The 13389-nt window shown below is 41.5% G+C and overlaps 1 protein-coding gene across 7 annotated transcripts in view; it reads right to left on the bottom strand.

The window, feature by feature from the left end:
* The window catches only part of LOC141095453 (ATP-dependent translocase ABCB1-like), a 724951-nt gene that overhangs the window by 479845 nt on the left and 231717 nt on the right, over positions 1-13389 (bottom strand). For all 7 annotated transcript variants that reach the window (XR_012233391.1, XM_073581452.1, XM_073581451.1 and 4 more), the window contains exon 7: positions 9502-9693. Coding sequence is in view for 6 of the 7 variants with exons in the window: in XM_073581452.1 (XP_073437553.1) it covers positions 9502-9693 (192 nt within the window). In the remaining variant the exon portion in view is untranslated. The remainder of the gene's footprint in view (positions 1-9501; positions 9694-13389) is intronic.

Genomic DNA, 13389 nt, shown 5'->3' with positions numbered 1-13389 from the left:
TAAAATGTTTTCCAAAAATATGCTGTGTATGAATTTTGAACAAAATGCTGTACCTTTTTCTGATCATGAGTGTTTGAGAGGTGTGTTTAGTGCGATTGATGACCGTGTGTATGGGGGTGGGGTTTGGAAACTGAATGTAAGATTGTTAGAAGATGAGGATGTGATGAATGAATTAAAAATAAAGTATAAAGAATGGAGAGTATGTAAGAGGGATTTTGCGTGTGTACTGGAGTGGTGGGATTGGGTTAAGGTGTGTTGCAAAAAATTCTTCAAAAAGTGGGGCTATAAAAAAGCTGCTATTTATCGGAGTAGATTTAATGATTTAAACAGGCGCTTAGACTGGTTAAGGAAGTGTGGAGAAAGTGGGATGGATGTGTCTGATCTGCTGGCTGAGACAAAGAGTGAATTAAAGAGTGTTATGGATGAAAAAGGGGAAGAAATCATCTATCGCACCAAAATAGAACATCTTGAGAAAGATGAAAAGTGCACGCGGTTCTTTTTTAAGAAAATGAATGGGAGAAAGGTTGATATGGATAAAATCCTGGATAGGAATGGTTTGTGTGTGTCAGGTGAGAATGTGATAAAGGAGGTGAATAGGTTCTATAGCAAGTTATATGATAAAAAATGGATTGATTCTGGTCTTGTTTCAGAAGTGCTGAATGGATTAGAGAACAAGTTGGATAGTGGAGAATGTGATATTTTGAATGAGGACATAATTATGGAAGAAGTAGAAAATGTGATGAATAGTGCTAAAAAGAATAAGACTCCAGGTAAAGATGGATTGCCGGTAGAATTCTATGTGAATGCTGGGATTTTCTGGGTGCTGATTTGACTGAGATATGTAAGTATATGTGGGAGAGTGGTAAGTTGTGTGAATCAATGAAAGAGGGGGTGGTTGTGCTTGTGCATAAGAAAGGTGAGAGAAAGTGTTTAGAGAATTGGAGACCTATAACATTGCTGAATGCAGATTACAAAATCTATAGCAAATTGTTGGCGAATCGTATGCGTGAGGTGATTGGTAGTGTTGTGGATGAGGATCAAGTGTGTGCTGTGCCTGGAAGAAGTATGAGTGATAACTTATTGTTATTAAGGGATTTGATTGGAGACTGCATGGGAAGGAAACGGAAGTGTATGGTTCTGTCAATTGATTTTGAGAAAGCGTTTGATAGGGTCTCGCATGTGTTTTTGTTTAAAGTTCTGGAGAGAATGGGTTTTCCTCAAAAATTTGTGAATGGGATAATGTCTTTGTATGATTGTGTGTCAAGTGAGTTTCTTGTTAATGGGTGGTTGAGTGAGAAAGTGAATATTAAGTCTGGTGTAAGGCAGGGGTGTCCCATGTCCCCTGTCTTGTTTGTATGTGTGATTGAACCTCTGTTGTGCTTGGTGAGACGTGATAAAATGATGCAAGGTTTGCTGGTACCTGGGAGTGGTGGGAAGCATGTGAAAGTTCTTGGATATATGGATGATGTTGTGGCTGTGAGTGAAAGTGTTGCGTCTATGAGTAGGGTTAAGTTGCTTCTGGAGTTTTTCTGTGGTGCATCTGGCTTTAGAGTGAATTGGAATGAATGCAGTTTTAAATGTTTTGGGGATGACAGGGTTAAAATGGAGGGGGTAAAGTGTGAGGAGGGTGCTATCAAAGTGCTGGGAGTATTATTTAATAAGGACTTGGAAGGTAAGGAGAGCTGGGAGGAGTGTGGATTGCGCATAGAGCGTAAGTTAAATTTTTGGCGACTGAGAGACTTGACCTTAAGTGGTAAGATTTTGGTCATAAAAGCGGTGATTCTTCCGATTTTGCTTTTTATTGCAACAGGGTTTCCACCGTCGTGTAGGAAAATAAAAAGAGTGGAAAAGTTAGTTTTTACTTTTTTCTGGAGCAGTAAAAGAGAGAGACTTAAGAGAGAGAGTCTTTTCAAGGCGTGTCACCATGGTGGCATGGCCTTTCCAAACATTGAGATTTTTCTGGGGCTTCAGTATATCAAAACTGTTGTTATTTTGCTGAATAAAGGAAATAAGGGAGCGTATATGGCAAGTTATTCTGCTGGTTGGATGTTATATGGCTTATGTTGGAGAAAGAGGGATGCGAGAGTGCCTGTTGCTTTCCAGTGTCCGGTCTGGTATGAGGTGATTGAGAAGTTTGTGAGGAAGCATGATTTACTGAGTGTGCCGATGAATGATTTTAGAATGGCTAAGAATGTGATGAAAATAATACGTAAGAATGATGTGGAATGTAATATTGTGGGGTTGAGAGGGAATGAAGTTTCGATTGCATGGAAGAGTTTGGGAACGCACGGGATGTCTAATAGACAAAAGGATATTGTATGGATGTCCTTGCACAATATTTTGCCTGTGCGACAGGCTCAGAAGAGACGAGGTCTGACCAGAACGGATGTGTGCCCGAGGGAAGGATGTGGTGGATGTGAGACTGTGTGGCATACTATGTGGGACTGTGATTACGCGTGCAGTGTGTGGAAGTGTGTAGGTGGGTTGTGTAAGGAGTTAGCGGGTGTGAGTTTTATTGACTGGCGTGTTGCAATGTTTGGAATTGGTGCATGTGGTCGTGTGAAAAATAGAATCCTATGGTTAATTATGACTTGTGTGATGCAGAGTTTGTGGGATGTGAGGAATTTAGGAATTTTCAAAGAGAAGCATGTATCTGTGAATAAGTGTGTCGGGCTGATCCTTTCTAGATTATACTTGATTTATAAATTAGAAAGCGAAGGCGGTGGTGGTTCTGATGCAGAGGGTGTCTGGAAATTTAAAAAATGGCAGCACCTGATCAAATATCAGTGAATTTTATTGATGTTTATTGATGCTTAGGACGTCTTCGTGTATACCCTTGGTTTGTTATACTAAAATAAATATGAACCATGATGATGAGAGTTGAAACAACGACGTTTAAGTTGATGAGCTTATATTGAGTTGTTTATAACTAACCTGAATGGTTTAAAAAAAAAAAAAAGAAACAGCTGTCTGTGGATCGATACTGTCTGTGGATCTCCATGAGTTCATTGATCCTCATTTTTCATAGTCTTTTACTAGGCATTGCTCCTACTAGCCAGTTTCCTACTCCACACTGATGAGGGGCAATACCCCGAAACAGCTGTCTGTGGATGGATACCATGTTTTGGCATAGGTGGTTTCCTTCATTGGAGACTGCCCTTCCCGTGGTTGTTCCTTCCCGGTGAAAGACCTGGCTAGTCATTGCTTGCGTTAAGAAACATGTGATGGTGTCTCCGCGGCTGTTGATTTACAAGTTTTTGCATATTTCCCATAAGGGATGGGGGCATTGCTCTAGCATCACTGCGTTGAGAAACATGTGATGGTGTCTCCGCAGTGTTGGATGTTGATCTCTATGAGTTCATTCATCCTCATTTTTCACATGGTTCCCTGCTGGGACCTGTGCTGGACTCTGTTTCATTTGCCACGGCTTATGTCAGTCTTTGCAGTATTTCTAATCCCCTGTTATATCCCCTGTTGCGTCCAGTTACACCAGAGTGCTGATTTAGTGGGGGAGAGGTCATGTGGCCTCAGTATTTTTGCATATCAGATGTGTTGGAATTTTGCTTAGGGTTTTTTGCGTGATTGCAGACAGTATCCTTTCCTGTCCAATTCTATCTAGACAGTTTGGGCCCCATCATTTGCTTACTCTATTTTCTGCCTGTGTTTGTGCCTCACCTTGTCTCACTGGCAATATATGTTCAGGGGCTACCTATTCCTTTGGGGTCCTACTCCGGGGCAGTTTAGCTTTCCCCTTTCTCTCTTTAGGCTTAGTTAATTCTTTGGCTGTGCCGAGGCGTCTAGGGCATTGTAGGTACGTCCCGCGGCTATTTCTAGTTGTGTTGTCAGTTTAGGGGTCTGCAATCCACTAAGTTACCAACCTCTCTGGTTATCTGGTTGCCTTGCTTATTCCCCTGTTATCCTCCTCGGTTACCTAATCATAACACCCAAGTCCTTCTCCATGTCAGATTTACCCAGTGGTTTCCCATTCAGTGTGGAATGTGATATTGATTCCTTCTTCCCATGTGTATAACCTTACATTTATCAATGTTAAACAGCATCTGCCACCTTTCGGACCAAGTTTCCAACTTATCCAGATCCATCCGTAACAGAATACTATCTTCTTTTGTATTGACTGCTTTACATAGTTTTGTATCATCTGCAAATATCAATATTTTACTGTGTAAACCTTCTACCAGATCGTTAATAAATGTGTTGAAGAGAATAGGTCCCAACAACGACCCCTGCAGTACCCCACTGGTCACAGCGACTCAGTTAGAGAATATACCATTTATAACCACCCTCTGCTTTCTATCACTAAGCCAGTTACTTACCCATTTACACACATTTTCCCCCAGACCCAGCATTCTCATTTTGTGTACCAACCTCTTGTGTGGCAGGTTATCAAACGCTTTGGAAAAATCAAGATATACCACTTCCAATGGCTCACATTGGTCCAGTCTATAGCTTACCTCTTCATAAAAGCTGATTAGATTGGTTTGACAGGAGCGATTCCTCATGAACCCATGCTGATATGGAGTTAAACAGTTATTCTCATTGAGATAATCCAGAATAACATCCCTCAGAAACCCTTCAAATATTTTACCAATAATAGAGGTTAGACTTACTGGCCTATAATTTCCAGGTTCACTTTTAGAGCCCTTTTAGAATATTGGTACCACATTTGCTATGCTCCAGTCCTGTGCAACAGACCACGTTGCTATGGAGTACCAAAATATGGGAAATAATGGTTTGTCTATTACATTACTTAGTTCTCTTAGTACTCGTGGGTGTATGCCATCCGGACCTGGAGATTTATCTATTTTAATCGTATTTAGCCGCTTTCGCACCTCTTCTTTGGTTAGATTGGTGACCCTTAAGATAGGGTTTTCTTTGTCTCTTGGCATTTCACTTAGCATTTTATTTTCCAGTGTGAATACCTTGGAGAAGAAGGTGTTTAATATATTAGGTTTTTCCTCGTCATCTACAACCATTCTTTACACACAATTTTTTAAGGGGCCTACACTTCCACTTTTGATTCTTTTACTATTGATGATATACTGTAGTTGAAAAAGAGTTTGGGATTAGTTTTACTCTCCTTAGCAATGTGCTTCTCTGGTTCCTTTTTGACAGCTTTAATTTGTTTTTTAGATAAAGTATTTTTCTCAAAAAAGGTTTTTAGAGCTTCAACGGTGCCATCCTGCTTAAGTAGTTTAAATGCTTTCTTTTTACTTCTTTGTTTAACCACATTGGGTTTTTCCCATTTCTTGTCCTTTTATTCCCACAAGGTATAAACCACTTACAGTGCCTATTTAAGATTTTCTTAAACATTTCCCATTTATTTTCTGTATTCTTATTTCTGAGGACATTGTCCAAGTCAACCAGATTAAGGGCATCTCTAAGCTGGTCAAACTTTGCCTTCCTAAAGTTCAGTGTTTTTGTGACTCCCTGACAATTCCCCCTTGCAAGAGACAAGTGAAACTGCACAATATTGTGGTTGCTGTTTCCTACATGCCCGACGACCTGCAGATTTGTTATTCTGTCAGGTCTATTAGATAGTATTAGGTCTAAAAGTGCTGCTTCTCTGGTTGGATTCTGCACCAGTTGTGAAAGATAATTTTTCTTGGTTATTAGCGGAAACCTCTTGCCTTTAAGGGTTTCGCAGGTCTCTGTTTCCCAGTTAATATCCGGGTAGTTAAAGTCCCCCATAACAAGGACCTTATTATGGGTTGCAGCTTCATCTATCTGCTTTATTAGTAGACTTTTCATGATTTCTGTTATATTTGGGGGTTTGTAACAGACCCCCAATAAGAATTTTGTTATTTTACTCTCCATGTATTTCAACCCATATGGACTTGACATCCTCATTCCCTTCGCTAATATCCTCCCTTAAAGAGGACTTTAGACAAGACTTTACATAAAGACGAACCCCTCCTCCTCTCCAATTTTTATGATCCTTTCTAAACAGACTGTAACCCTGTAAGTTAACTGCCCAGTCATAGCTTTCATCTAACCATGTCTCAGTTATTCCCACTATGTCATAGTTACCTATAGATATTTCTGCTTCTAGTTCTGCCATCTTGTTTGTCAGGCTTCTGGCATTTGTGAGCATGCAGTTTAGATTATTTTGTTTTGTTCCAATCTCCTTCCTGTGGATTTTTAGAAATGTTCTTAACTCCCTTCAGACTATGTGATCTCGGGTCTTTTTTGCTGCACATGATATCCTTCATCAGTATATTTTCTGGCTTCGTGTTCATATCTAACATTTTTCTTCCCGTCCCCTCTTCTTCTGCTAGTTTAACGCCCTCCTGATGAGTGAAGCGAGTCTTCTGGCGAATGTGTGTTTCCTAGGCTTGTTGAGGTGTAGTCCATCTCTGCCAGGGAGTCCGTCATACAGGTAATTCACACCATGGTCCAGGAATCCAAATCCTTGTTGTCTGCACCATCGTCTTAGCCAGTTGTTCGCATCAAGGATCCTGTTCCATCTCCTGGTGCCATGCCCGTCTACTGGAAGGAACATGCCAACATGTATCAGAAGAAATGGGTGGATGTCCTTGAGACTGATGAGCTTTTGTATCCTATCGGTCACATCCTTGATCTTCGCACCTGGGAGGCAGCATACTTCTCTTGCGGTTATGTCCGGTCTGCAGATGGCTGCTTCTGTGTCTCTCAGTAGTGAGTCTCCCACCACTACCACTCTTCTTTGTTTATTGGCTGTACTTTATGTTGTCACTTCTGGGTATTGTTGTGTGCCCTTTTCTTCTTTGCTTGCTGGTAGTGCCTCATCCTTAGGTGTGCCATCTTCGTCCTCCACAAGGCCTTGGCATCGGTTGCTCAGTTGTGTGGTTGGTGATGTCTCCATGGTCTTCTTGCTTGTTTTGGTCACATGATTCCACTCGTCTGCTTTTGAAGGTTCTCTGACACTTTCTTCACCTTGTGTGACCAGTAGAGATGCTTCTGTTCTGTCTAGGAAGTCTTCATTTTTTTGATGAGTTTCAAAGTTGCAATTCTTTCTTCCAGACCCTGCACCTTTTCTTCTAAAAGGGCCAGTAGTCTACACTTCTGGCAGGTGAAGTTGGATTCTTCTTCTGGTTGATCTGTGAACATGTAGCACATGTTGCAGCTCACCATGTAGGTTTTCACATCTACCATGTTGCTCCTAGATCCTACTGACTTGCTATGTGTCTTCCTTCTTCTGTAATCTACTGTGTGTAACCTTTTCGTGTAATCTGCTGTGTTTTTCCTTCTTGTGTAATCTACTCAATCAGCCAAGCTTTCTTGCAATAATGTCTTAGAGGCAAAAATTTGGGCACCTTATGGCACGCAGTTTGGCGATGCTTTCTAAGCAGCTGGGCTGGGCTGCATCCAATGATCTTCTTGCTGAGGGAGACTCTTTGCTTTGCCCAGAAGGCATCTGGAATATGCAAACTGACCTCCTCAAGCTTCAATACCTGGTTTGGTGATGCTTTCGAAGCAGCTGGGCCCAGATGTACCCAATGATCTTCTTGCTGAGGGAGACTCTTCCATTTTCCCAGAAGGCACCTGGAATATGCAAATGGGCCTCCTCAAGATGCAATTCCTGGTATGACAATGCTTTCAAAGCAGCTGGGCCCAGCTGTACCCAACAATCTTCTTGCTGAGGGATACTCTTCGCTTTTCCAAGAAGGCATCTGGAATATGCAAATTGACCTCCTCAAGCTTCAACCCCTGGTATGGCGATGCTTTCCAAGTTGCTGGGCCTGGCTGTGTCCAACGATCTTCTTCTAGGGGACACTTTGCCTTTCCCAGAAGGCACCTGGAATATGAAAACTGGCCACCTCAAGCTTCAATCCCTGGTTTGACGATGCTTTCCAAGCAGCTGGGCCCAGCTGTACCCAACGATCTTCTTGCTGAGGGAGACTCTTCCCTTTTCCCAAAAGGCACCTGGAATATGCAAATTGGTCTCCTCAAGCTTCAAGCTTTTTTAATTTATTTAGATAGGATAGATAAATTCACTCAATGGGAAGGTTCACACAGATTTTTAATGAGGATTTTTCTGTTAGTTAAAGGGAACCTGTCACCTGATTCATGCTGCCCAAACCAAAGGTAGCATGAATCAGAACCTGGCTTCCTGAAACAGCTCGTCATCAAAGGGCAAAGGTATTTCAGGAAAGGTGATAGAAGCTTGGTGAAAGTGACTTCATGGACATTCTGAGTAATGTCCCTTTTGAGACTCTTCTCAAAAGAAACGTCTCAGCAAGTAAAAAAACAAATAGGGAATAAGGAGTAGAGTAGGGAGTTTTATAATAAAGCAAATCACAAAAGTGGTTTGGGCTTAAAAAAAACACTAACATCAAAGTTTTTATCCTCTTAGTGTACTGCAGTTATCATATTATATAGCACTGTATACTTACAATTGCTCATTTTGCCTTTCTACCAAGTTAAATCTTCTCTTTTACATTAGGTTTATGACATCACGTGATTAAAAACTGACTAGCTGAATCCTTCTGAGCACTATTTACAAAAAGGTGGTCAATTTTCCCTGTATGAGCCATGAGTCAATGCAAGAGTCCCTGGCAAGGGGAGGAGCGAGTAGACAAATCAGGAGTTCAAGAGGGGAATGATTTATGCAGGTAAAAGAGACTTCCTGTTTCTAGACAGAGCAGATAAAAGAGAAGAATTTACTGGGCAGGAAGTCAAGATGAGCTACTGTAAGTACATAGCGTTGTATAATATGATGATTGCAATATATTAAAAGGATAAAAACTATGATGGAAGGAGTGCTTCTTTAAAAAGTGATTTAAAAAAGCATTTTAGGTATTGGGCCACCCCTTTAAATCTAGTAATTAATTATATGCAAAGTATTAGCTTTTAAATATTGAGCAGTTGATATAACGTACCATTTAGAAGAGCCAATCAAGGTCATTAAACTGTCAATCATTGGTCATATACACAGACCGACAAAAGAATGATGTGGATTAAATGATTGCTATAATGATCATTCTTTCCTAATACAGTATTTTGTTATCAGCAGCATATCACCTGTTTACACAAATTTTTAGGTAGGAATAAAAATCTATACACTGGACAAATGAGCATTTTGCTTATTTGCCAAATAATTATTGTCCTTTTTAGGCTAGAGCCACTCCAGCATATTTTCACTCATCTGACAGAATCAGGTCGATTATGAGTTTGATCAGGGTGTGATAATAGAGTGATTCGAGTTTCTTGGATAGTGAGATGTGGAAAAAGATAAAATAGAATAACATTGGTCCAAATGTGATTTGATGTAATTTTGGGTCGCATTCAGACTGTAAATATGGTCATGTGCATGGACATATGGCATATGAGCTGCTAATTGGGAACAAGCATTCCAATGAATGATCATTCACTTGTTATTGGCTCTTCCAAGTCGACAACAGTTGGTATCACATTCGTCTTGTGAACCAAAGATTCTAAGGGTCATGTATCAAGAGTGTTGATTGTACAAAACCTTTTGCTCAATGTTATTGTATTAATACTTACTGTGTCAGTCTATTATTCAAAGTTCCAATCTGATATGAATCAAACCAAGCCATATCCTGGTGAAGAATAGCATTAAAAAACATTTGCCGAATCCTCTTAATTTGTCTTGCCGCTGAGATCATAAATGTCAACGTTTCCAAAAAACATAAGATTAACACACTAATACCAAGTCCAGCATAAGGAAGGGAAAACCTAAGAAAACAGGAATAAATAACACAATAAGAATGACTAATTTCTAATTTCTAAAATAAATATTTGGTTTGTATTACGTTATACTGAGAACCATAATTTTTTTTGCTGTTGAAGGACTGTTGTGAGGGCTTGTTTTTATGTCACAGGCTGTGGTTTTTATTGATGATATTGAACAATATAATTTGATCACTTTTTATTGCATTTTGTTTGGGAATAATTGTGACCAAAAAAAGCTATTTTGGAGTCTTGTTTTTTTTTGTTTACAGAATTTTCTGAGATTTTTTTCTTACTTTAAGACTGATAATTTTCTCACTGTGCTAGCAGTGATCTCATTCATTGTCCCAACTAACAGTGAACTGAGCATGGGAACGCAGGTTCAGTGACAGCATTCTCAGCAGCTCAGTGTCTACTGGCTTTCAGCCTGAACGGTCACATCATGACACCATTCAGTTTGAAAAGCAGATGTAGCAGAGATGGATTACGGTGTGGGACAGTATGGATTATCTTCTCGTTGGACAGGTGAGGAATATGGTTGTTTATTAAGTTTGTTTTTTTACAGGGGACATGGGCTTCAAAGGAGTTTAGGCGTAAAGATGAGTATAACTTTGTTTTTATTTTTTAACACATGTGTAAAACGGTGTTGAATTTTATGTCAAATAAAGGATTTTATTCTTGCTGTGTGTTTATTTCAAATCTTAATATGGGGCTAGTAATTGGGGTGTCTTATAGATGCCTCTCCATTACTTACCCCTGGGCTTGATTGTGCTGTTCCATCTAAAGTTATGATTATATGCTTTATATAGATTGTGTTATGTGACCATTCTTTGTGTACAGTCTTGCATTTGGTCTGCTGCCACCTGCTGGTCTTTTTCTGTACAGCAGCCTGTAATTCTAGTACATGCCTTCCATTTCTGGTTCAGGTCACTCCTTCTCTTCCTGCTGGTGGCCATTCTAGTTTCATTTTTCACCCGGGAGAGACACGCTTACCAGGCTGTGAAAGGCATCAGTTTTTTGACCACACACACTTTTTGCTGAATCATCTTGCTACCAACTTGCTGCACCATGCTGCACACCCATTGCTGTATCACTTTGGTCGCTACATCTGCACTTCTGGAGAACCTACTGCAATACCAGTCATATGCTGTATGTCCAGATCTCCAAATAAACAAATCTGGACTTCACAATATCTGGTGTGTATCATCTCTCCAGACGCATGAACAGCAAAACAGCAACAATGGTCCGGTCTGCTCTGCATTGAGGAAATGGAAGGTAGGAATCTCTCCCAGCCCCAATCAACTACACCTCCATTCGCCTCATGTGGGGACAGAACAGTCAAAAAACTACCTTGAAGCCCGGCAAAAAATCACCCTTATATCCTAACCCATCTGCCCGCTCACATACTGCAGCCCTGCTCTGCTAAGAAACTCTGCAGCGTCACCCCAGACCGCATTGTGCATTGAGACTTTCTGTAGATTATACAACATTGCTGCAGATTGTCAGACTGAAAAACCCCAGAAGTCTCCAAAAACAGCTTGGGAATCTTATCAGGATGTCTTAACTAAGCTGCACTGCGATTTCCAGCCCCCAATTCAAAAGTTCAGTTCCTTTAAAGAGACAGTGCACCTTAAATCAAAATGGCCGAAAAAGACCCTGCACAGTCTCCCACTGCTGAAACAGAGCAAATACTACCCAATACTGTCCATTATGAAGAGGGGGAAACAGAGCCAGCTTCAGAAACAGACCAAGACTCACGACCAAGACGCTCTGTCAAACCAACCATAAAGAGAAGGCTGGTAGTGCAATAAGAGACTGCGCTGCTGTGGTAGAATTCAAGGTATCTTTATTGGCAATAAAGATACCTTGAATTCTACCACAGCAGTGCAGTCTCTTATTGCACTACCAGCCTTCTCTTTGTACCAAGTCCTTGGACCACGTGCAGACTGCTGCAGCTGTTTTATGCGATTATAGGTGTTGTGACTCTCATCAGGTGAGCCTAACACTTGCTGTGCACTCATCTACTTTCCATTCAGACCTACGCATTGGAAGCGCCCTGTCTCCCCCTTTTCTTTTCAAACCAACCATAAAGGCTGTCGAAAACTATCACAATACGAAGGATGAGCTCAATGACAACCTGGATGACCTATGGGAACGAGTCACCTCCCTCATGTCAAGCATCCAATGCCGCAAAAATGATGCAGCGAGTCTACAGGACACTATAAAATGACTAGACACGGCCCACGGAAGATACAAGAGACTATCCGCAAGGTACGTTGCCTTCCTAAAGGACTCTAATATTGATGAAGCCTCATTAGAGTTAAGCAAAGTAGATTCCACAGAAAGAGAAAGGGACACCGCCGTTCAAGACGCCAAAGATAAAGCAGAGCTCCGTATCGCTCATCTGCAAGAAACAAAATCTCACAGGTCAGGCTCATCCAGACATTCTGCTCGGTCATACAAATCATCCTGCTCAAGAACTTCAGCCCTCAGCAACAGAATCCTAGAGGCCCGTTTAAATACAGAGCGATCCAAACTAAGACGCTCCTACACAGAAAAGAAAAAAGAAGCAGGGGCTCAAGCAAAGATCCTTGAAACAGAAGCAGAGGCTCAAGCAAAGATCCTTCAAACAGAAGCAGAGGCTCGGGCAAAGATTCTTCAAACAGAAATGGAGAAAAAAAATCGCATTAGCTGAAGTAAAAATACTTGAGCAAGCATTGAATCAAAACCTCGACCCGATTTGCCTACCACAACTGTCATCCGTACCAGTGATTACGTGCAGAAACAGATATCTGCAGCACACACCTTCTCCATCAACGTTCTACCCAACAATGTGGAAACGTCCAAGTCAGCCCAACTTACGGTGCCAGTGTTACCAACAGCATCTGCAGAGACCCAAGACCAACGCCATAATGTGTCCCCTCAGGTGCAGCAATCATCACAAGACGATCACAAGACGCATTCCAGTCCATCTCCACAGTTCAAGCCACAGTCATCAAAATCTCCAGAGGTTAAACCACAGCTCAACCCTGCAGCAACATCATTCTACCCGGGAACAATTCACCCTTCCACGCCACACAGCTTATATGCCCGAGATGCAACACAAGCTAACATGGTAACAAGGAGTGAAGGATCGGACATGTCCAAGTTAGCCAGGTTTATGGTGAGCAAAGCCTCTCAAAGTTTGACGACTGTGCAGAGAACTACAGAGCCTGGAAAGCAACCTTCAAGGCCACCATTGCTGACCTCAACCTATCTGCAGAACAGGAGCTCGATCTCATGGTAAAATGGTTGGGTCCTGACTCCACAAACTGTATCAAGAGTCTTCAGACCGTCTACGTGGGGCAAGCTGAAGCAGGTCTCGCTGCTGCCTGGTTGAGACTCGAAAGACCCTATGGCAGTGCTGAAGCCATAGAAAAGTCCCTATTTAAGAGACTGCAGAACGTTTCAAGGATCAACCTTAAGGTAGCCCACTAGCTTCTGGACTTAAGCGATCTGCTTATGGAGCTGGAACTCGCAAAAAGAGACCCTCGTCGGTCTGGATTATGCTACCTGGACACTGCCCATGGGGTGAACCCAATCGTCTCAAAGCTGCTGCATAGTCTGCAAGAGAAGTGGGCAGTATGCGTTTCCAGGTACGAAAGGTCACATGATGTCACCTTTTCTCCGTTTAATCAGTTCTGCAAGTTTGTCGACGAACAG

This window comes from Dendrobates tinctorius, unplaced genomic scaffold (genome assembly GCF_039654945.1).
Source record: "Dendrobates tinctorius isolate UK_male_01 unplaced genomic scaffold, ASM3965494v1 ptg000070l, whole genome shotgun sequence".
Classification (NCBI taxonomy): Eukaryota; Metazoa; Chordata; class Amphibia; order Anura; family Dendrobatidae; genus Dendrobates; species Dendrobates tinctorius.
This window is presented reverse-complemented; position numbering and strand designations above follow the sequence as displayed.